The sequence below is a fragment of the Manacus candei genome, unplaced genomic scaffold, assembly GCF_025592945.1.
Source record: "Manacus candei isolate 608988 ecotype Guabito, Panama unplaced genomic scaffold, ASM2559294v1 h1tg000015l, whole genome shotgun sequence".
NCBI lineage: Eukaryota > Metazoa > Chordata > Aves > Passeriformes > Pipridae > Manacus > Manacus candei.
This window is the reverse complement of record NW_026138063.1, coordinates 15,183,732-15,207,529: the sequence shown is the minus strand read 5'-3', so window position 1 is coordinate 15,207,529 and position 23,798 is coordinate 15,183,732. Positions and strand designations below refer to the sequence as shown.

General features: G+C 45.6%; 3 protein-coding genes across 9 annotated transcripts in view; 1 reads left to right on the top strand and 2 right to left on the bottom strand.

The window, feature by feature from the left end:
* Window positions 1–17,425, bottom strand: part of PCOLCE2 (procollagen C-endopeptidase enhancer 2) — a 55,524-nt gene extending 38,099 nt beyond the window's left edge. The window contains exons 1-2 of one of the 2 annotated variants that reach the window (XM_051782054.1): window positions 17,138–17,425; window positions 14,937–15,004 (exon numbers count right to left, since the gene is read on the bottom strand). In XM_051782054.1, coding sequence (XP_051638014.1) covers window positions 14,937–15,004; window positions 17,138–17,170 — 101 coding nt within the window. In that variant the 5' untranslated portion in view covers window positions 17,171–17,425. Of the gene's footprint in view, window positions 1–7,326; window positions 7,441–14,936; window positions 15,005–17,137 lie in introns of those variants that run through there. The other variant, XM_051782055.1, reaches the window with a different exon arrangement.
* PAQR9 (progestin and adipoQ receptor family member 9) lies at window positions 1,223–9,104 on the bottom strand. The gene has a single exon (XM_051782056.1). The coding sequence runs from the start codon at window positions 8,804–8,806 to the stop codon at window positions 7,586–7,588; it is 1,221 nt and encodes a 406-aa protein (XP_051638016.1). The 5' UTR covers window positions 8,807–9,104; the 3' UTR covers window positions 1,223–7,585.
* Window positions 17,426–17,516: 91 nt separating the features above from the next.
* U2SURP (U2 snRNP associated SURP domain containing) overlaps window positions 17,517–23,798 on the top strand; it is a 42,650-nt gene continuing 36,368 nt past the window's right edge. For 3 of the 6 annotated variants that reach the window (XM_051782037.1, XM_051782035.1, XM_051782034.1), the window contains exon 1: window positions 17,522–17,582. In XM_051782037.1, coding sequence (XP_051637997.1) covers window positions 17,538–17,582 — 45 coding nt within the window. In that variant the 5' untranslated portion in view covers window positions 17,522–17,537. Of the gene's footprint in view, window positions 17,583–23,798 lie in introns of all 6 variants that reach the window. The other 3 variants (XM_051782036.1, XM_051782033.1, XM_051782039.1) reach the window with 3 other exon arrangements.

The following is a 23,798-nucleotide window of genomic DNA, read 5'->3' as shown; positions in this document are numbered from 1 at the left end:
GATGCAGAAAGTGCATCTGTAGTGTCTGCCCAGAGACTCTCATCACTAAAACCAAAATTTAGCCTTAGCATTAATACTGATTTGCTCTACATTTTTACCATCTTTTTAATTTTTAATGAGTTTCATCTCTACTCACAAATCCTACTAACCATACATTATCCTGTGATGAGATAAAATCTGAAGGTTATTGTTGTGTGTCAGATGTTCCTTTGTTCCTCCACAAATACACTGTCCTGACTTTTAGGGCCATTTGTCAGAGATGTGATGTCGCTGTAACAAAATATAGATTGCCTTCAGATTTCCAGTAGGTTATCATGATGAGTAACTATGGAGCCACCTCAGCTGAAGGCTGAGGTACTGACCTCACTAAATTACCTGTCCCAGCAGCTGTCACTTTTGTTGCCTACCATTCTGCTCAATATTTTCCCATCTTCACTGGCTCTGTCAGTTTTGTGAGGTTTTCTTCCAGCATGTTCACATTCAGCAGTCAGATCCAGAGCCTACTGATAACCCTTTGAAAGGCCTTAAATCTTAACAGCAGGATGCAGTCTTGTGAAACATTTGTTTATTTGCAGGATGTAGTCTCTTGAAGCATCTGGTTGTGAGGGGGCAATGGATGTTTTTGCTGGGATCATCAAATACTTGAAGTAATTTCAGATAGGATGTACAAAGTCTGCAAATAAGAGTCTCAAGAATTTTAAAACTTTTGAAGGAATTCTACAGACCTCAACTAGAAGATCCTATAGTTTTCCATTGTGTTCAGTCTTTTAACAGTATCGGGGGGTGCCTGCAATTATGTTGGGATACATCTTGTCCTGCTGAATTTTGATAGAAAAGGCTTAAAGCAGATACTTTATGTAATTGCAGTTCATTGAGTGCTTTTTGGTGCCTGACTTGGACTGAAAACAGTATTTTGCCACATGAAACATTCCTACTCTGCCAAATGGGAAACTTTATTTGATGCCAAATAGAACTCTTCATTTTGCAGTCAGTATTTTGCTGTGATTCTTGATGTTGTTGCTACCAATTTCATGATTTTTCAGTGAGCTCTGTAGGCTGAACACTGATCTCCTTATACATATTATTGATCTTAATATAACAGGGATGTCTATCATTAATTAGTTAGCATAGATATTGGAGAACTAAAAAGGCAATCATCACATTTCTGATCCCACAGGTGTCCCAGTAAGTTGTACTAAGAAATGACAAAAAACTTTATAAATGCATTTCTGCAAAAATGTACTCAGAATTAACTTTATTTATAGCTCACACCTTTTTTTTTGCTAAAAATGCATAGTCATTACATAGACAGTAGTCAGCATCCAAAAGTGTACAAAGAGTAAATTTTCAAACCCTCCCAACAGAACCACATGAAATTCACACTTTTTGTTCACTGCATGCACAGACCCTTAAACGTGTTACCTCCTACTGAAGCGTGCTTGAACCTCTAGCAGACAGAATTGACTTGCTATAAGCTGTTTCTCCATACTATGAACCCCCAGCTACAACCACAAATCCTAAGGCATTCCCATGAAATAGCGAAGCCCTACTTCAGAATCCTGAAGTTCTGAGCATGGCCCAGGAAGCAATTGCCCTGAAAGCAGAAGTCTGCTGGTGGTGTTTCCTTACAGGCAACTTTAAGCAAAAGCCTGCTTCCTTTGTCTTGGTCAATAATTTATTACTGAATTCAGTGGAATGAAGCAGCATCTGTCTAAGCAAGATGTGAAAATGATTTCAGTTTATTCCACACCCAGCTCCAAGACACCAAGTGTCTTGAATGGAGTCCAGTGTCTTTCAGTGCATATGACACTGCCTCGCATCTTGCATCTCATCTGAGGAGAAGAGAGTGAAGTCTCAGCTGTAATTTGGGTGTTGGTTGTGTAGCCCTGACTTACATGTGTCTAACAGAAGCTAGGAATATACTTGGACAGGGAGAATTTCTGATGGTAGAGGCTTTGACTTAATGAACCACTCAAACCCTTTGATGTCTTTTTTTTCCCCTCTGCTACTGCTGCCAGTTAGAAAAGCTCTTAAAAACATGGTCCTCTACTCAGTGGTGCTGTTTATATCAGCCCTTGCAGGAGATGGGCAGAGTGGGTTAGCAGGATTATTATTATTCAGGGCTCCTTGGCAAAGGAAGAGTACACGTATGGGGTCAGAAGATCCAAGTTCAGTTTTCACTCAATAACAGGATTGGCTCCAAGTTGTTGGTTTTGGGGACCAGGAGGGAAAAAGAGAAAGTTGTTTGATCAATATAATTTTATGTTCCCAAGTGATTACACATGTTTACTTAAAAGCTTCATTTATTTAAGGTCTTTTTACCCTGATAAGAAGTAGCTTGATGTAGTTTGAAATTCCCAGTGGCAACTGAGACATAATCAGGAGAGACTCATAGAGAACTCTATAAATTGCTTACAGACACTGATGGAAAATCTTGCTCCATTATTTCATGGTAACCAGAATACAATCCATGGCTAAATGAACGACGAGGCCTCCTGTCAGTGTTCCAATGCCCTCAGTATGAGTTACCAGTGAGAATTTCTGAAGAGAAAACACGTAAGTCATGTATCTTTTCTCTTTACTCCTGACCCTTAAGCATTTAGTCAGCCTATTTAAGACTGCTTAGGTCTTGATTGCCCCCTACTTGAAGCCAGTGGAAATTTTGCCATCAGCTCCAAAGGACACAGGACATGAACTTCCTAGGAGCATGGCAATGACAAGGGTTTGTCCCAGGAGTTCACGGTCTAGAAACGTTCATGTTCCTCTCCCTGTGAGATGAGGAAAAAAATAACATTCTCTCTGCCGGAGTTCAGTAATATTTCTTCTTAGCACCTAGGAGGGTCTTTGCATTTTTAAGTGCTTTACAAACATTAGCTAGTCTTCAGAGCAACCCTGCGAGGTAGGTAAGGTATATTCTCCCCATCTTACAGATGTGGAAACTGAGACACAGAGGGTCAAATTCAACCCTGGTACAATTCCAGTGTTTGACACGAATTAAATTCATTCAAAATGAACACAGTTTAAACAACTTGCCCTAGATTACAGAACAGACAGTGGCAAAGCAGAGACAAGCCTCCAGGAGTGCCTGACTCCTCAGCTTCTTACTGGCCACTTGGTCATTTTGACTCTCATAGGCAATGAAAAACAGTTTATTCTGGGCAATTACTACAGGTATGACTTGCTTCTGTAAGGCATGTGGATGGTAATCAACTGAGTTTAGTGCAATAATGCTTTATGCATGTGCTGCCTCAGAGTTTACTTAAACATGAAGTAAAACTTTCATACTGTCGTTTTCTGCAGGTACACTGTTGACAAAAACCTGACAAAGTAGCTGGATTCAGCAAATAAATAATAAGCACAACACTTGGACAATTAAGCAGAACTATCATTTTAGCAAAAAAACCCAACATGTTTCTACTTTTAACTGCTAAATTTCTACAAGTGCAGCATGCAGATGAAACCTTTCCCTGTGTTTCCAGACTGCACATTCCAGTTTTGCTAACAAAGCTGCTCAGAGCTTCACAGATACCCTGGATACTGACCTTCAAATGAGTGTGCTGCAGAAGAAATCAGGTATCACCACAGAACACTGGATAATTAATACAGATCAGGTGTATCAATCCTACACAAACATGAGCCTAAAGCTCACAGGCTACTTGGAAGTGCCCAGAAGCTGGGCTTGCTGAATATATGCCAGTGTGTAGACTGCAGTTCTAGGCACATGCTGACTGCAAGGAGGGGTGTTTGTGCCACCACCACTTGGGGAACTGTCCCCATCAGCAGTCAGTTCCCATGGGCACAGGCCTGTCAGTCTGGAGCTCAGTGCTGGCCCAAGGCAGAAAGACACACAGGCATGTCCAGGCCATCCTGCTGAGCTCCAGTGTTCACCTGGGCTCCCATCCCCACACAAATTCTACCACAAAAGGCCCAAAAAGCCTTTTTGGTTTTAAGCATGAGTCCACAGTGTACACCTTATGGCAGGTACCCAGGCAATAAAAACCTTATGACAGGTACTTATGCAAAAAAGTTCGTTTTCTAGGATGTCCTTATGCATCTAGTCTGCAGGTTAGACCTCTTGTGTAAACTCTGGACATGCTTACACATGTTCAGTCATGTGTGCTTTCACACCAAGAAGTCATCCTGCACCCTTATAAGTGACACAAATGCTGACTCACTTCTGCGTGAGCAAATTCAAGCACTATAATTATAGATATCTTGTTCCACTTTTAACTTCTTTTAACTCAGTTTTGTTCTGTCCATATTTATGAAGACTGGCTATCAGACACAGCAAATGGAGCAATTATCTCCCCACATGTCCTTCACTGGATAAACACAGACACTTGGTAGCATTTCCCTAGATATTCTCCATGCTTACTGTACCTTTTTAATTTGTAGCCACATTTTTTTGAACAAACAGACAAACAAAAACACATTAATTAGAATTCTTAAACTCTAATCACATCTCCCTGTGGCCATTCCCTTGGGATTCACACAGCCTGCTTACAGTGGCTCAGAGTGCAGTGCTTGCAACCAGAGTGTACAAATGATTCCATGAGGTGCTCAGGCTTATACCTGTGCCCCAACAATTTGCCAATGGAAGCTTCTAAATGAAGCAATATTCTTAGTATCAGAGCCAGGTACCAAATCTCCAGCGTGACTGGGGCTCACAGGCACTCTTGTAAGAGCAGTAAGATTCCAGTAAAATTGCAGCTGGTTGCAATCCAAACTTTACACTGTTATCTGTCTTTGAGATATATATAGATGACCCTGCATGGCCTAACTGCAAATATCAAATGTATTTTTACAAGTTAGCAACAGCCATTTTTGACATTGCCTCTCGAGGTGTCCTCTACATTGTGACTGACAAGCACAAATATAATTCATTATACAGTATGCTTTAAAAGCCTGGTCTCTTACATTTGGCTTTTACTGTTGCTTGTTTCTGAGCTGTCTTCTAGTGCTGAGATTTGCTGTCCCTGGCCTTTTTGATTTATTTCTTAGTTTTTAATTGCTAGTTGGACATGCTAGTGGCATCTCCCAGGCAAACCCTTTCTACATAATTAGTGAATGAGTCATTGGGCTCTAACTACTATGCCACTATTATTTTAATTTGAATACAGCCCACCTCAAAGATTTTTGGCCTCTTTTTGCAGTTGTGGAAATTCATAGGATGACATCGTTGCAGGTCTTGATCCACTGGCTTTCTATTGTGAGTTTTCAGGGTTTTCACAATATAAAGCACATTTCAAAGAATAATTGTTGTGAACCAGCCTCCTCTCCCAGTGGTGCAGATCATTTTCTGCTTTGTTGGTTGAATAAAGCAATGCTACATTTATGAGTAACAAAAGTTAATGGAAATATGTAAAAATAAAAATACTTCATGTAGTTTTCATTTTCTTTTAATGGAGGTTGGCAAATAATAACCAAACACAGCCAGCCACATGGGGCCATGCTGTTTTTTATGGCCCATCAGCAATAACTCAAGGGGCCACAGTTTGGGAACTGCTGTTTCAGAAAATTGTAGCCAATCTCTTTAAGAGACCACATGTGACCCTATCAGAAATTATGTACTAGCAGAATTGTGGCTGGCAAAGAGTACATTTTTTGTTGGGCCATTTTAATCATTCACTGAGAATCTAAAATATTCAAACCATTGTACTTAAAATGGGTTGAGATAAAATTGAGTGTAATTTTCTGTTAGCTTATGCACTTTCAAAGAGAAGTTTTCACAAAGCTGACATTGGTACAGGACATATAAATTATTGGTTTCTGTGATGATTCTGACTCATATTGAGGATTTGGCCTCATAATCCCCAGATATAGCTCTTCCTATATTCCCATTATAAACAAAGGGGGCTTTGTCTTACTGAAGACTATGGAATTGGACTCAAAACATTTTCTTGGGGTTCAGATGCCATGTCCATGAATAGGGGAAAGACCCAAGCAGAAATATATTTCTACAGTAGGGGCTGAGTAAAAGAGCCACTACACTGTTGTGCAGTCTGACACCAGCATTTCATAAGGCAGTACCACCTTTCTTCTGACAATGGCATATACAAGTAGTTTCTCACCTGAAGTTCGATATGTAACCCCCTTGTGTAATATTATTGCATAACTTGTTCTGTCAGACAAAATCAAACCCCATCTGCTTAGAATCTGCATATAGCTTACAAAAATGTCTCTGTGTACAGAGGTAAGTTCAAACTGTAGTTAGCTCTTTGTTGTGTGACAAGAATAATATCTGTGTTGCTCTGAAAAGATGCTGCTTTGGAAAATATCTCTTAATTCTTGTCTTTGAACTCCCCCAAAGCTTCTGAAAGAGAACTTCAACACACCCAGCTGCAGCCACAATGAGTCAAAATAGGAAAAGGTGGGGAATGATGAGAAAGTGCCAGTATCCAGTACTTCTGTAGCCAGATTTTAAGTCCTGAACTCAGTACCTTATTCCGCAACTAATTTTAGGATGGTAAATCTGACAGTGCTCTAATTTAAGAGCAAAAGAAAACTAGTTCCATGTAGTTCTCTAAAAGATCCAGAATGAGATCTCATGCATCAGTTACTCTCTTTACGTCCACAGAACTCCCACCGAGCTTGGCAGGGGTTTATAGAAAGTCTGGCATCTGACTTTGACTCTGAAGGGCTGATTTGGGGGTGATTTACCAGGGAAGATAAAGGGGCCCCTTAGCAACCCCCTTAACACAACAGATGTTCCTGACGTGTTGAGGGAAGAACCATGCCATTATGCAGTGTCCTTCTTCTTCCCCTGCCCCCATTCCATTGACCCCTTTCTGGTTCAGTTATTTTACATATCCTTCTATTTTATTTTAGTATCCGAGTGGTTACACCAACCACTCACTGCCTGTCTAATTAAAGTCTCTCCATCAACTGGTAATTCTGTAATAATTCACAGCTGTTTTTCCTCTCTCTGTTAAATCTATTGTTCCCTGGCTGAAAAGGCTGCAAGACCTTAGAAACTATAGATAGCTATCGATTTGTTTGCATTTAAAATTCAGTATGTGGCTGCAAAGGCCTGTTACAGCATCACAGAGGAAGATAAATGTCAGTGCATAATCTGCTAGGAAATTTCACACAGGAGTTGATCAAAAGTCTATGAGTAATCATTGCACAAATGTCTTCGAGTGTATACATATATATACACATATATGTAGCTAATAAATATATAGCTAGATATATAAATATATATGTATATACAGAGCTAGTTCAAACCTAATTGTTATGAAATTAGTAAGTGGCATTCACCATTCATGCATTCTTCCTAGTAGCAGAGCTAAATTATTTCAGCTTATACTCTAAGCAGCAACATACCAGTAAGCATTTGCTTGCTTCCCCTGGTAACCTAGTAGTTTAAAGAGCACGAGCAGTTCTGCCATGGTCATTTTCTCCAGCAACCCTCCATGAAAGGGACCTGGCTCTTCCACAAGTGTGTTTCCCCCAGGTTTCACAGCTTCTTCAGGACATGGTGGGACTGGTCTGAGGATCACCGGTCGGAAGGTCGTCAGCCCGAGGGTCTCCAGCCCAAGGGTCACTGGTACGGTGGTCACTGTCTTGAGGGTTGCTGGCCGGGCTAGTCCTGCTTGCAGAGGTCTGCGACGTTGAGGAACCTCCTGACGACCACGGCAAGGCAGACTGTCAGGAGCAGCATGTACCCCACGGTGCCCAGGTAGGTGGGGGCAGCCAGGGGCGCCTTGAGGAACTCAGCCAGCCCGTCCTCCACGTAGTGCACCTGGTCGTAGATGCTGAGGAAGGTGAAGATGTGGAAGAGTTGGTGGCTGTGCCCCACGATATCGAAGAGCCCCGGCTGGATCCGCTCGGGGATCTTGCTGACGTTGAAGAAGGCGGCCACCAGCAGCCAGAAGTAGCGCCGGTAGAAGTAGACGAAGAGCGTGGGGTTGCGGGTGCGGAGGTCGAAGAGGAGGCTCTCCAGCATGATGGGGCAGGCCATGCTGAGCGGCATGGCGAACACGAAGGTGCGCACGGCGAAGGGGTAGGCGCAGCAGGCGGCGCGGCTGCGGCAGCAGGCGGCCGTGCAGCCCACGGCCAGCGCCAGGGCCACGGGCAGCACGAGCACGCGGTAGGCCGCGATGGGCAGGCTGCAGTCCAGCTGCCAGCCCAGCCGCTGCTGCACGTAGTGGCTCATGGCACCGGCGTCCAGCAGGCTCAGCCCCGGCAGCAGGTAGTAAGAGTAGGCCACGGTGCTGGCGAAGCCATAGTAGCTGATGGAGGCGTAGTCCAGGTAGAAGAAGGTGGCGCGGAGGCGCGGGGAGAGGCAGCTGAAGAGATGGGCCGTGCAGCTCATGGCGAAGGTGAGCAGCACCCCCGAGGCGTAGCACCAGAGGGGCAGCAGGGCCGGGTGGTGGAAGGGCACGTCCCCGGCGCCCCGCAGCAGCAGCAGCCGCCCGAAGCGGCTGAGGAAGAGCAGCAGCGGGATGAAGTGGGTCCAGAAGTTGAGGGTCTCGTTGGTGGGCTGCAGCACCGAGGCCAGGCACTCCTGCGCCGAGCAGTGCAGCCGCCGGTAGCCCGAGAGGATGAAGCACTCCACGAAGTCCTCGGGCACCTCGTCCCACCGCAGCAGGGCGGCAGGGCGAGGCGGCGGCGTCGCCTCCTCCTTGTCCCCCTCGCCCGCCGGCATGGTGCCGCTGCTGCCGCTGCCCCGGCCGGCCCCGGGCCCGCCGCCTCGCCGCCGCCCGGGCGAGGCAGAGCCGCTGCGCCCGCAACCGCCGGCGGAGGATCCGCGGTGTCTCTGCGCCTCTCCGCCCCCGCCGCCGCCCCCGGCAGCATCACTCATTGCAGCAGGGGCAGTGGCGGCACCGCCGCGGCTCCTCCCGCCCCGCCGCCCGGCATCGCGGTAACTGGAAACCGGTAGCGCATCCAGCGCTCCCGAGGAGCGGGAAGAGACGCCCCCGCCGCCCCGGGTAGGGTTTCCCGAGGAGGGAGGCGCTGGACACCCGAGCCTCCGTTAATGATTGATGCGGCCGCAGCGGGGGGGGCCCGGCCCGGCGGAGCCCCCGCGGCGGGACTCGCGGCCGAGCCGGACCCTCGGGGCCCCGCTCCCGGGAACGGGGACAGGGACAGCTGGCACGGCCCCGGCCCCGGCAGCGCTCGGCACGGCTCCTGCCCGCCCGGGCGCTCACAAAGGGGGCTCCGGGGCGCCCGCCCGGCCCCGAACGCGGCTGCGCCCGCGCAGGCGGCGGGAGCCCCGGGGAAGGGGAGGTGACCCGGCAGGGCTGCGGGACAGCCCGCGGGAATACCCCCAGAAAGGGGACAGCTGGCACCTGGGTGGCTGTCTGTCGTGTGTGCTTCGGTGAGACCTGGTGACATGATCTCATGCAGTGAATGCAAGCGTTATTTCAGGCTAAACGTTCCCGGCCGGGCTGCACCGATACACACACGGCACCCACCTTATCTCCGAGCGGGGCTGCTGGGAGGGACACCCGGGAACGGGCTGACAGGAGCTGCTCTGGGTTGACCCTTACACAAATCCTACATTTATTGTCGTTGCAGTTATGCAAGCAGCACAGTTACATAATCAGAATATAAAAATACAGGGGAAAGCGCTGCCCGGTTGTTACTGTACCTTAACACGTCTGAAGGAAATAGGTGGCAGTGGGCAAAGGTAAGTCACTAATGCAGGCACACGTAGGAGCCAGAGTAAGGGATTGCTCTCCGCTGCTTCAACGTGTTTCTTTTTTATTTGTTTTCAGGTGGTCTTAAACATGTGATAGTTCTAGGCTTCCAAAAGTATGTATTTACATGGTGATATTCAGAGATACATGTTTGGTCACATGGTATAAACTGAGGTCCAGTGTAATCAGGACATTCTGCCCAACGATTTTTACAAAAATCTTCTGTTTGATAGTGAGTCATGACAATGTGAAAAATCTTCTGAAAAAGGAGGCCATCAGAATTACCTTTTTTTAAGTTGTCACAAAAGAAGTCTTAAAGGTATGTTCCTGAAAGTGATTTTCAATGCATTTTTCATTGAAGTAAAAATACTGATTTTATGGAACTGTCAAAAAGTAGGGCAGACTGGTGATACTGCTTGTAATCTTTATAAAAATTACACAGGAGACTTGCTGAGAAAATAAACAACTGAACAGTGCTGAAAAGCCAATGTGAGGAGTAAAACATGAAATAAGGCATTTTTCAGATAACAGGCTCCAATGTCCTTGTGTTTTATAGGGGGTCCCTGGTGCAGGGACAACTAACTGGACACTTCTCGTCGAGCTGTGTGTCTCACTGATACACACGGCACCCACCTATCTCCATGTTCTAAGCGGGGTGGCTGGGAGGGACACCCGGGAACGGGCTGACAGGAGCTGCCCTGGGTTGATCCTTGGACAAATCCTACATTTATTGTTGCTGCAGTTATGCAAGCAGCACAGTTACATAATCAGAACATAAAAATACAGGGGAAAGCGCTGCCCGGGTGTTACTGTGCCCTAATGCGTCCAAAGGAAATAGGAGACTGTGGGGATCCTGCCTAGAGTGAGCCTCAGGAACAAGCAGGGCCCTGCTGCCCACGGGCTCTGCAGTGTGTGATTTAGGGAGAGAAAAGGCTCTTCGGGATTAACAAAAACTGCTCAGCCTCTGGTAAAGGTCAGGCTTCTCATGGGGCTGCTCTGTACTAGAGAGGCCCCCCTGAAGAAGAGATAAGCTGGATGCTGGGCTGTTTGCTCACCTGGTGACTAGAGAATTCCCCCTCCCCTGCCCTGCTCCTACCACAGCACGCACTGGCGCTCCCAGTAAGGCTCTGGTGACCCTTTCTCCCAGTCCCGAAGTGACACTTTCATTTATGGTGGTCAGTGCCACCGCAGGCTCTACATAAAAGGGCCAAAGTGACCATGATCTTCAGCCTCCCTCACCAAGGTTAGATAAGAAAAGGTGGTTGACTGAGAGCAATTTGGTTTTAGACCTGTGCTAAAGAGCCTGCTGGAAAGCCACCAGCAGCTGTTGCAACAGATGGTGTCTAAAGAACAACAGCATCCACTGCTGATTAGGAACTGCTGGCCTAGCAGTGGCAGCAGGGCTCGTTCAACACGTTCTGGCTTTCCTGCAACCTCCAGATTTTCAGGGATGTGGGAGGCACTCAGCCCTTTTGCCTCAGGGAGTACTGGGGTATCACCTGGCCTCCTGGGGGAGACACCCAGGGTTTATGTTTTCATGGGAGGCATCCCAGGCTGGGAAGAGCACATGGGGTTTGCTTGCCATTCAAGACTAACAGTTCTGGTGGCCACTGGACTGTCTGGGTCCTGGTGGAGATACACACTACTGCAGAGAAGATGAATGTCTGGAAATTTCTCTCCACTTCTGATGTCTTCCTGTAATATTTTAAGATGTCTTAAAATATTTAGGGGATGGGGACTTTTTGCAGAGCTGAGAATCACTTAAGAGACTTGAAAATACCAGCTGCTCTGGCAGAAGCACAGGCCCATGGTAGTTTTCTTAGAATCATGGAATATCCTAAGTTGGAAGGGAACCACAAGGATCATCTAGTCCAGCTCCTGGGCTTTACTCTGTCGCTGGCGGGTTTACTTGTTAAACTGTCTTACAATAAATACAAGCTGTGTACAATAAACATACGTTTTCTCTTCTCTCCCTCTGTGTGGGGATCCAGCTTTGGTTTGCCCCAAGTGCTCTGCTGATGTCACACATGCATAACCTTGGTCTCCTTGTCTGGCCAGAAGGTGCCAGAGCGATCTTAGAGCTTCTAAAGATCCCAGTTCACACCACTGCCAAGTGACAGCAGTGTAGCTTTAGCACCCACATTTATGGAACTCATCACTAGTGATCTGAGTCTTTTGCTTATTTCCAAGGCACACTCCTCACAGGGAGAATAATCTCTGAGGACAGACTGGGGTTTCATAAAGACAACTGCATACATTTTACATTGAGTTAAGTATTCTGTTCCCAAGCCAGCTGTGGAATAGTGTACAGGGAACCTTACAATTTAAAGCACTTACAACCTCAAAATAGCCTCTTATTCATATGTAGTCCATCAAGGTTAGTATTACATGACTATTATGTGGTAAGCCAGGGAGAATCAGGACATCTGGAGGTCACAGAGAAGAGTCCACGTAATGTAGTGCATGAAGAGGCCTCTGCATTTCTCTAACCAGAGTTTATATTTAGAAGGGCATGGCCAGCATATACCAGGGTTTCTCCTAGCATGTGTAGAATTTTCTGCAGGCTTTCTCTCCAAATAACCTTTGAGAAGACTCTTAAAACACTGATGAAGGCACTGCCTAATGAGGTAAGTAATGAAAGATAATTTTAATCAGTGCTGGCTAAAGACTCAAAGAAAATGTGAATTTGTTTCTATATTATACCTTTGTTTTATTAATTGTTGAAGCCCTTTCACAAGGTGCCATTTTGTCTGAAATACCAAAAATCGTAAAAAATATTCTAAATTACTCCCCAGTGCAATTATGCCTTTTGGTTAGGAAATTAAAAAATAAAAATAAAAATTCATGTTTTGCACTGTAACATATTCAGCACACTAGGGAAGAGGTTGTGCTTAGACCTCCTATTATCCATAGCTTTTCTGCTTTTCTGAGTAAGTAAATACACTAACTTCCAGGAATCCAGGAAGTCCTAATGTGAACAGGCAATGGTGGTATTTGGGAGATTTGATGCTTTTGAATAGAAACCTTTAGGCCCACCCAATTCAACCCACTCACACTGCCAAACAACAGTCTTAAGAGCTCTTGCTTTACATAATCCTCTACCATACAACCGTGTCTCTCTCTTTTTTCTTTCTATATCTTCACTGCCAAGACAGATTTTCATGATTTCTTTCTCAGTAAGAAGTTTTATCTGAGTAAAAATATTTATCCTTCTTCACTGAAATCTCTTTAGTAAATCTGATTCTTGCATGGAATCCCACTGACCAAGAGTGAATGTAGAATTTGGCTCCATTTGAAAAGAGTAGCTGTTAAAGAACGAGAAGCTGTAGCCTTATCTAACTTTGTTTCCTGTACCTCATGATTGCAGATTCTCTGGGAGAACAACTGAAGAGATACACAGACATACAAAAATCATCCTTTTGTTCTAAGTGATTTTTTTTATCCTTTCTCAGTGTTTATCAATTTCTTGAAAATAATGTCTTAATGGGTAACTTTCTATTGCAGTGATTATAATAGTTTGTAATAATTGAGTAGACACAGTGCTTTGATTGAGAGATTAACTTGCATTTAGAGATTCTACTCCACTACCTTTTTAAGACTGGATAAACAGGAATCCTTGCATCATTTTCTCCTTCTTGAGTAACTAATTAGGGACAATTATACTTTATAAACCCAATTTTTCAATAGATAAAGAAAAGTGAAAGTGATACCTGTATTTTGAAGCCTCACCTGGAGGGGAGAAAAGCCAGATGTGATAAAAGGGAGTAACAGTAACCAACACCATCATGGTTGAACAAGAATGTTCATTCACCAGAAGCTTCTTATTTTCTGCCCTCTTTACCTTCAAGTTGAATAGCTTTAGGTTTGTACTCTTTATGCTTTAAAAACCAGCAATAAAACCCATCTGAAAAAATCTGAAAAAAACACTGAACACAGCAAACTGGGAAAAATACTTCATATTTTAAGAAAATTTCTCTGGTTGTTGTCTTTTTAAAGTTCTTGGTTTTGAAAGATTAGAGGTAGAACTTGTGTTTTTCTGGACAGCAGCAAATCTGAAAATAAGTATTGCAGTGAAATTAGTTTCACTGTGATGAAGAATAGCATATTGCTAGATGCACATTTCACATGTTTTCCATGGTCAAAATCCACCACTGTCCCAGCTTCCAGTGGCTCACGGTAAGAGCAAAGTACAACTTGTCCTTTGCAAGAGTTGCAAGATTGAAACCTCACTTACAAAGTGCATGGTTAAGAAATTGTTTTGTTTGTATGTGCTGAGTGGGAGTGTTTTGCAGAGCACAAATTGCTACTCACTGTTAGTAACCTGAAAGGAGGGACTCTCAGTATGGACAAAGGAATGACAGGCATTGCACTCATCTTGAACTTCCATGCTTTTAAGCAGCTGATAAAGGTGCACATCTGTATTCTAGCCGTGTAGGCTAATTCTCTCTGACAAGAAGCTGCAGGAGGACTTTTGCAATTAAGCCTTCAAGTGATACTTGCACTAATGCCTGGAAAATGCACTGCAAACTACCAGCCTTTTTCAGCCAAACAGTGCAAGTCAGATGTTGCTCCTGTGACTGGCCTCACTGCTTGAGGAATCCCAGGCAGAGAAAGAACCAGGTTCCATGATAAGATGTGTCCCAGGAGAGCAGTGGGGTCCTGGAAGGGAAAGCAGGAGTGGAACAGGTCTCACAGCTGAGGGAAGGTAGAGCACCAGCACTGAGAGACAGAGTAACACTGAGATGGCTTTGGCCAAGGAGACAGAGAGCAGACAGAGCGGTGGCAGCAAGTCCAGGGTGCTGGGCACCTCAGAGCCAAACTGCCCTCTCCCAGACAGATCCTCTGGCTCTTTTTTGTTATTCCAGTGGTTCCTGCTAAAGCATCTCCATTCAGCTCAGGCTCTTTATGCTCCAGCTGCACATGCTCTCCTCATCTCTGCACTGCATAGCCAGAGCTTCCCAGCAACACATGATAGATGGGAGAATGGGCACTTACCAACCCTGAGAATTCCTGCCTAGCGGTTTTCAGTCTCAGGGGTGGGAGGAGATGAGGGCAGAATAAGGGAAGAAGCTGGAAGACTGCTGCCTGAGCTATGGGGAACACACAGACATTCCAGTGATCCATTACTGAGAGTGTGAAACAACACAGAGTTACAAACCTGTACACTCAGCAGCTACACTTCTGTCCTGCTCCTGATCTGCCTGCCCCATGTCCTCAAACATGCTTCCTTGGCTACAGGGTAGGGAACTTCCAAAGCCCTTGAAATTCTTCCTTTCCCCTGCCCTCACATACCTTTGCAAAAGGACTGCAGCAGTTCTGCTGTGCCCTGGCCTGGGATGAGAGCAGTGGAGAGCTTTTGTCTGAAAGTAGAGAGAAAAGCAGCCAGTAAGACAAGGGTAACACATGTGGTTTACTTAATGTAGCTTAGTGTTAATTATTTATGATAATTCATGATTTTCCCTAGTATATTACCTAATGATATCTGTCATTGTAACAAGTTAATAAGCAATTCCCAGGTCTGCAGGCAACCAGACCTACTGCATTATAGTGAAAAATGTTTACATTTTACTTTTAAATATTATTATTAGCCTACCCTTTCCAGCGTTATTTCTCCATGGATTTCTACCTCTTGCTGCTTCCTTTCCTTCCCTCTCTCCTTCCTCCCCTTCCTCTCCCATTCAGCCCAAGACAGTGACATGTGTTCTCATTCACTATCTGTACACAAGTGCTACTGTACTATTGCAATGTGTTATAAATAGTGCAGATTCAGGAGTACAGTTCATTCTGAAAAATTATCTTTAGAGATGACCTTTGAAACTCTAACTGTATCTTTCCCATTTTTCACAGCATGCTCTGGATCATCACTTAATCTGGTGTAGTTTATTAATTACAAAAGAGCATAGAAGCTGAGCAGTAAGCAGAGGATTTAAACAATGAGGTGGATAATTAAAAAGGATTAATGAGGTGGATTAAATAAAGGGATTGAGGCCAAATGGAGCACAAATTTTCTAAACATTAGTGGCCCCAAAACTCTAGCATCCAAGGGCATGTTCCTCTTTTCAGCTAGATGTTTGTTTTTTATCCACAAATGTCGGTCATTCTTTCACGGCAGGTTTATTAGTGCAGTCCCAGGAGAGCTGAGCAGCATCGAGTGTCTTCTCCTGGCCCTAAATGCCCTTTCTATCCAGTACAAGTTCCTCAGCTTGTTTGCTTTCAAGTCATTGCTGCACCTGTTTCCATTACTACATTAAAAAAAAAAACCAAAGCAGGTCACAGATGTCACTTATCCTGTGTCTCTGCAAGCTAGTGAAATGGTTCTCAAGTAAACACCGAGAAAGACTGGGGAAGAGAAAGGCTTGACGGATTCTGAAGCAGTAAATCTTGCCTGATCCATCTCTAAAGCTCCTTGACCAAAGCCATTCTTCATGTGGAAGGGCTCCTCTATGGGCAAGCTTGGGCCTCAAAATATCCCCAAAAGACTGGTGGAATTGTGCCCAAATCCCAAATGTCAAGGTGTAGGTTTTAGTTCTCCCTCCTTCCTTCCACCTCGGATTTATCCAAGAGAGCCGTGCGGGTGGCTCCTCCAGCGCGGAGGTGCGACCCAGCCATGGTAACAGCACACCCTCATCGTTCTGCTGCTTATGTGCCTTAGACACGCATCGGCTCCCTCTGGATCCTCGGCAGCCGATCCATTACCAGAGAATTCCGCAGGTTGTTTCGCGGCTCGGGCAGCCGGAGGACCGCGTGTTGCAGCCCCAGGACCGCGTGTTGCAGCCCCGCGGCCCCGCCTGTGCCGCCCGGCCGCTCGCTGGGCTGCGGCGCGAAGCCCCTCGCCCGGGGAACGCTGGGGATCGCTGTCATTTATTTTGGGGGGTTTTGTGCGGCTCTGGCACCCTCAGCCGGCTGCGCGGGCCGGGCCTGCCCCCTGCCGGAGCCAGCGCTTCCCGCCGGTCCCACATTCCTGCTTTCCCCTGGGCTCGCATCCCGCTTCCCGCGGTGCTGGAGGGACAGGAAATGCCGGTAGTTTTTCCTTTTGCCCGCCCTGCTGTCCTTGCACACTGAGCCGCGTTCTCCGCCTTTGAGGGAGACTTTCCTCTCTTTTTCCAGCCCCACCGCGAGCGCTCGTTCCCGCTGTCCCGCTGCCGCCCTGCCCAGCCCCGGTACCGCCTCCGGACCGTGCGGTGACAGCGCCTATGGAGCCGCTCCCAGCGGAGCCCTGGCCCTGAGACCGCATCCCTGCACACCTGCAGCCGCTGAGGTTTCCCGGGGGCTTTGCCCTCTCTAAACTTCCTCTGCAGTTGCCCCTGCCCCTTTCCCCCTCTCCTTTTTCCTTTTCTCCCCTCCTCTGGAAGCTCCCGCCCCCGTTCCCCGCTGGCCGAGGTGGTTTTCAGCGCGGGCCCTGCTCCGCACACAGGGCAGCGGGTGTCGGCAGGTGGTGGATTAAAACTTTCACTAATTTCTGTGTACCCGTTTCTCTTAAGCGTTATCTCAACCCCAGCATATCCCGCGTTATGCTGAAAATCCATGAAAGCGCAGGAATTCGAGACTCATGATAAACGCAGTGTGTGTGACCTCTGGCTAAGATCTCCGGTTAAACGGTGTTCAATAGAGTTACAGTTGTAGTGTGGTATCAAACCCAGTAACGGAGGATTTGCTGTGCCAGCCTTTTCCCTGTTTATTCAAGGGCTTTTCCCCGTTGGATGCAACAGTTCCCGCCGTTCCCGCGGTGTTCCCCCGCGCCCGTTCCCGCTGTGCGGGGCCCGGCTCTGGCTGCGGAGAGGCAGCAGGGGCGCCCATCGGTCGCTCGGCGATCGACTGCGCGCCCTCCGCTGCGGGCTCGGTGTGCTCGGCGCTCGGCTCGCCGCCGCCAGGGCTGGGCTCGGCAGAGGCAAGATGGCGGATAAGGCGCCCGGCGGCTCCCAGAAACCCGCCGGGAAGGTGAGGCCGCTCCGCCCGGGCGCGGCCCGTGGTGCGGGGGCACGGCCCGTGGCCCGCTTCGCTTCGCTTCGCTCCGCTCCGCTCCGCCCAGGGCTACGGCCCGCTGCCGTGGCGGCGGGGCCCGGTGGCGGCGGGGCGGCGAGGCGCGGGCGGTGCGGCCTGATCCGCTCCCGCGCCGTGCCCGGGGCGACTGCGGGCCCCGGCACCGGGTGGGGGGCGGGAAGGGGCCTAGGGCTCTTGCAGGACACTCCTGCTCCCCGAGGTCGCCCCGGGCCTGTATCTATGCCCGCCGTGTCCCCGTGCCCGGCGGGAGGAGCCGCGGGGCCCGGCGGGGACTGTGCCGGCCGAGTCCCGGCTCGGTGCGGGTTGGTCGGTGATGCCCAAGCTCCCCTGCGGGTGGAATTTTGCTGATTCCCTCGTGGGCCGAAGCCTGCGCGGGGTTAGTTTGCGACTTGCTGGTGTGAAGGACAATTTGAGATCGAGTGTGTGCTTTCGATTTGCGATGGAATTACAAGTTCCGTAGAATCGCCGTGGCGTTGCCCGCGCTTTTCACTGCACTCATTGTACTTCCTGTAGTTTCTTGTTGGGCGGATTTCCAGAGCAGGAGCCCAGGTAGTGCAGGAGTTCTGGCAAACTTGCCAGTGCTGTAGCCAGCGCCGGGCGGGCTGTGGGTGCTCCCATCCCAGAGCTGCCCGCGCCCTCAGCATCCCTCCTGCCGAGGGCGGAGAGGGTAAGACATGTTTGGGGGATGCGCTGGCGGTGTGAGGATCAGTGATACTCCTTTTCACTCGCTTTTGTTTCAGATTTTAGGCCAGAAGTGTAGAAATTCTCCAGGTTTTGATGTGTGAGTGTGTAAATCATTTAAGGAGGAAGCCACATTTTGGCTCAGAAATTTCCAGTGCTATGTAAATTAATAATTTTTGCCAATTTTTTTTTATTAAGCAAAAATAGGATTTTGTTTTTCGTTTTGCAGCTTATAAACTCTGTAGTTACCTCTGGCCTTGGTAATGAAATGTAGTTACCAAAAGCCTTTGCATGTTTGCTCACTTGGTGTTATTAGAGTAGGAGAGTTTTATTTTTGTATCCCCTTTATGACCTGGTCCAAATATTGCCAAGAAACATTTTTTTATCTTGCTTTTGGTTTGGAATTGCAAGTACGAGCTGAACAGAAAACTTGAGTAGTAAATAGGTTTTAATTTATGGACAGTGGCTTTCAGGGAATAAGACATTTTGGGATTTCAAGTATAATTAGACAGAGAATAATTAATTATTTATTTATGCAACTGAAGAGGTGGTGCACAAAACCAACCCAGATGTGGCCCCTTTCTTTTCACAGTTACATCATAGACTTTTTCGTCATTTACTATTTCTGTACTGATGATACTAATTTTTAATATACAGTAATAATTAATTTATGGGAATTGTTTTCTGTCCTGTTTCTCAGTTCTGCAGGGGTACATGCAGGCACTTAACCTTTCATACCAACTCGTCCATCCCAGAGAATTCAGCAGGACAGTGAGAGAATGTGGGGTCAGACGTGTGTTCATCAGTCAGGGCCTGTTAAGGGTGTGCTGTCCCTGCCTTTCCACCCTCATACACTTCCCCCTCACCCCAGTTTCCCACTCCTCCAGATGTCCAGGCTGTGTTTCAGTAGTATTTTCCCCCTGCTTTACATTCTAGATCTTACTTGTTTCTTGTTGTCAATATTATTTTATGTGCCAAAGAAAATAAGGATAGTACATACCTGGATCCATAAGAATGTTTCTATTGAGAAGTGAGATAAAATAAGACATGCTTAGCTCTTGGGATTTATTTCTGGAAAAATACATCTTGGGAAATCTCAGTGGGTGGGATGGTGTGTTGGTACCTTTTGTTTTGTCATTCCATGAGTGTCTGGATATGTATATCCATAGAGATACTTCTCAGAGGTCTGCAGAAAGAAGTATGACGTAACAGTACTGGAATTAGTAATATCCTTTTTTTTTTTGGTAATTAATTTATTGACACAAGGATACAAATGTGTATTTTTAGTTGAGCTTGTATGAAAATGGTTTAACAATTAAGCAAATAACCACTTTGCTCAATTTCTTAAAGTAATTATTTATCAAAAATTTTGATTTTTTAAAATAATTTTAGACTTCATTTAGGGACATATCAATATTGAAGTTGTAGGCTTCGTTTCTTTTGGTGCATTGTGTTTGCAAGTTGTAAGAGTAATTGTACTTGCAAAACAAATATGACCTGTAGATTTCATAGATGTGTTTCAGTGGCAATTCCAAGATGTGCCTTTGCTGGCTTCTAGTTACCTCCTGGGAAGACACAGTGACCTTTCATTTTCTGTGCTCTACAAAGAACTGTGACCTAGTGCCTGAAATAAAATAGAGTTTTTTCCCTTCAGAACACTTGGTCTTTGTTCTTCACTCTTAGTGTTCAGGTACTGAATTTAAGCCAGTTACTTTGATTTATAGTGTAAAATCGAGGTTTTTTTAAGTCAGGCATTATCTGATTGATTCACTGTTTGAAAAACATCCCTGGAGATGGTGCAGGTTCAGAATCCCCCACTGCCTGTGTGGCTGTGGTGGCAGCTGCCTTGTGTGGTCCTGTCAGCTGCTAAATAAGTTTGAGAGTCTCCAGTGTGGAATATGCTGTGAAAGCATCATCTCTTCCTTTGGCACTCAGAGATCAGAATAGCAGGATACGTACTCGAGATTTCCAGAAATCTAAATAGGGAGGAAGAATAATTAGGGAGAAAATAGAGATTGCTGAGGACTGCATAGAATGTCAGTGTAGGACATGATTTTCAAATGGCAGATACAGATTATGTTCAGTTATTATCTTTATGTAATGACATTTTAGCTGCTCAGTGACTTTTCCATTTTCTTATTTTATCTTCTGAGAATAGAAACTATATTGCATGTCCACTACTCTTATATATAGTGCTGTTCAAATTGGCTGCCGTGTGCAGAAGAAATAATCCACTTGGACCAAACTGTACTTTTGCCTCTTTCATTCTAAAAAATGTACCTGTTCATCTGAGCTTAATGTTCTGATGGATACTATTCCTTGCAAGTGCTTTGGAGAAAACCATTTTCTGTTTACCTTTGTGTCTGCAAGTTAGGGCTATTTAAATAGGGAATAACACTGATATGCATTATTCCAGTAACTGTAAAGACTAAATAGATTAGCCATAACATAATTTGCAGGTGTTTTCAGGCATTTGTTTTCTAGAGAGTTAGGGAAAGGAAACCTCCTTTTGCTGGATTTTAACATCTTAATTTAAGCTGTGATTCCATTTGCTTTTCCTTGCTGTCAGTGCTGACACAGTCCCAGCTCCAGCTACTTTCCTTCTCCCTAATGTCCTCTTTAACTGATTTGGAGGGGAGCCTGCTATTAGTTAGAAACTGGTTTGGCTGAACCTCCTCATCTCTCCCTTTCCTGGGTGATCAGTTAGATCAGGAACAGTGATCCAGTTCAATGACCAGCTGCCCATACTCGGGGCAGGATCAGTGGAAGGTGTTGAAACAGGGCAGGGCTGTCTTACACCAGTTTCTCTAAAAACTTTACCCTGAAGCTGTTGCTTCTTGCAAGGAGGGGCTTTTATTTAAGTTGTAGCCATTACAGTTGCAAAAATACCATTCAGCATTTGGAAGGCCACACATTGTCTCTAGGGTTTTATTGGCAGCTTTTGTGCTCTGTTGTTTTACTAAATGACATCAGTATTAATTAATTAAAAATATTTATTTTATACAGCATATTTTAAATATTTGTGTAACAACAGGAGCATGCCAGCTTTACCAAGAGGTTGTTGAAGTTGGAGAAACTGTAAAGAGCTGGATTTGTGGGCAGGAAGGAAGATGTGGGAGAGCAGTTCTCTGTTTTCTTTGGAAGCTTCCATGAAGCTGGAAGAAAATATAAACATCAGAATCTGAGAGAAGACTCTGCTTTGGCATTTTTGTAGGAGTTCATAAATTTCATCTATATTGTTCTTTGAAGTTTTTTTTTTTCTCTTGGAGGTTGAGTAAAGTTGGCTGGGCTCAGGAATGGAACTTTGGGCCACCTGAGCTCCAGGACTGGCATTTGGGAAATCTGCAGAGTGAAAGTGATGGAAAAAGTGATTTATCTGTAAAATAGTCTGGTTTAGGAAAAAAACTAAATAAGGATAGGTTTCATGCAAAGTGGTAGATGCAGCGAAGTGGGAATAAGACTTTTGCCAGTTGTTTATGGTGGCAGTGACTGAAAGGTGGAGTTGCCACCCTTTTGTGTCGGTATTCTGAACATGGAGGAGCTGTGCTCACGTCTCATCAGGTGCAGGACAGAAATTTGGATATCTTTCTTTCAGCAGTGAAATTTAATTGAGCTACTTAACAGAACAGAAAAAACAATTCCGTTCCAGATTTCAACACAGGTGGGCAACGTCATCTGAAATCCTACCCTTGGTGAGTGTTAGGAAGACACTGATCCCGCTGAGTCAGTGCAGCTGCTGTAACTCTTAGGGAAACAAAATCACCCCTTTCCTCAAGGGTGCAGATGGATACAAAATGCAGTGCTGCGAGAATTTGTGGGTTTTTTTAATAACTGCTATTTAGCAACTGACAGATAGCAACGTGTAATTTTGTGAAGAATCTTGTCATCTTGTGCTTTGTCAGTACAGTTGCTGAGATGGTCAGCAGCAGTATTAAAGGTAGAACTAAATTTATAGATGGGAAGAAAAGACTTTAAAAATAAGAACTGTTGAAGGAGGAGAATAATGTGGCTCTCCAAAGCTGCTAATTGCTGTGGGATAAAGTTGGTCTGAAAGCTAAAATAGCTTTTAGAATTTTTGTGAATGCACCTTAATTCTGCTGCTCAGCTGATGTTTGGAGTGGCTCCACAGTGCCCTGGTCCCTGCAGGTGGCTTGGGAAGCATCACTGCACTCCCAGTGACTTCCAGACTTTTTTATCTTTGGCCTGCTTTCCTGCAGAATCTCTGTGTGCTGCCAGGCACTGAAGCCTTTCTGAGTAGCATCATCTGCTTGTTGCTGGAGAAGCAGATTTAGTGTCTGTTACTTTTTTCTATGTTCTTCCTCAGGAATTGTGCTGTTGTACTGAGCATTGATACTCGTTGTTACTCTGTGTGATGCCTTGTCTGTTGTCCTCCCTAAAAGCACCTTCAGCACCCACCTCTGTTGGGAGGTGTTGCTTTCCAAAACTTCTGTAAACTAAACAGCTGTGGAGAATCAGGAAATGGTCATTCCATTCTGCTCTTGCCAAACAACCTCCTTTCCCTGAGCAGTGCTCTGTCTCCACTCTGTCAGTGCACTAAGGCAGAGAGCATTGTATCACTGCCTTTTGTGATTGGGATTTTTACCTGCAGGTCTGAAATTGTTTTTGTAAGGGTGAGTTGTAGCTGCTGTGTTGGTTGCCGCAGGGTGGCAGCAGGAAGAATGCAGTTTTCGTGCTCTGAAATTCCTTTGCACAGTGTCTTTTATCTGTGTGATGATGTGCTATACACTGATAAACTCTCGGGGGAGGACAGGTTTCTGTAAGCTCCATATATGTAACTGTGCATAACAGATTACTGATCTGAGGGCCACAGGCAGTTTTGAATCACAAAAAAATCCAGCACCAAGTACAGAGGAAAAGTTTGTGGGAAGTGGTGTTTGTTAGTAAAAGATGCTTGTGATATTTGCTTCCATGTGTATTTTAGAGAACTGCTACTGGTACATGTGAACTTTTTATTCTCTGCAAAGATGTGCTTTGTGAGCCATGTATGATGTTGCTGGAAAGTGGATTTGGGAGGTCTTTGAGAGTAAGACAGAGTTGTTTTCTTCTGTTTGCTTCTTCCTACCTCTCTTTTTCTTAAAAGACCTTCAGACGTATTCCTAGGAGACTTTTGCTTCTCCCATATGAGGGCTGTATCTTTGTGTTGCTCTTTACCTTTGTGGACTTAGTTCTTGTTGTTGAAGTGCTTTTTGTTGCAGACCATTTTTTCTAAGTTGGTTTTACTGTAAAACATAGGAATGTACTTATTGAAAGAGAAATGCCTGAGCTGATGAATAGGGATGCAAAATGAAAACAAGGTCTAGTAGATTATTTTCTAGAGTAGCATTTCCTGCTTGTTCGTTTTGGAAGACTGGAGATGAGCATCATATGTTATTATTTCTGTAGAAACTGTAAGTTCCTGGTAACAAGGAGAATTGCTGATGTTCTGTAACTAATGAAAGATTTCAGCTAATG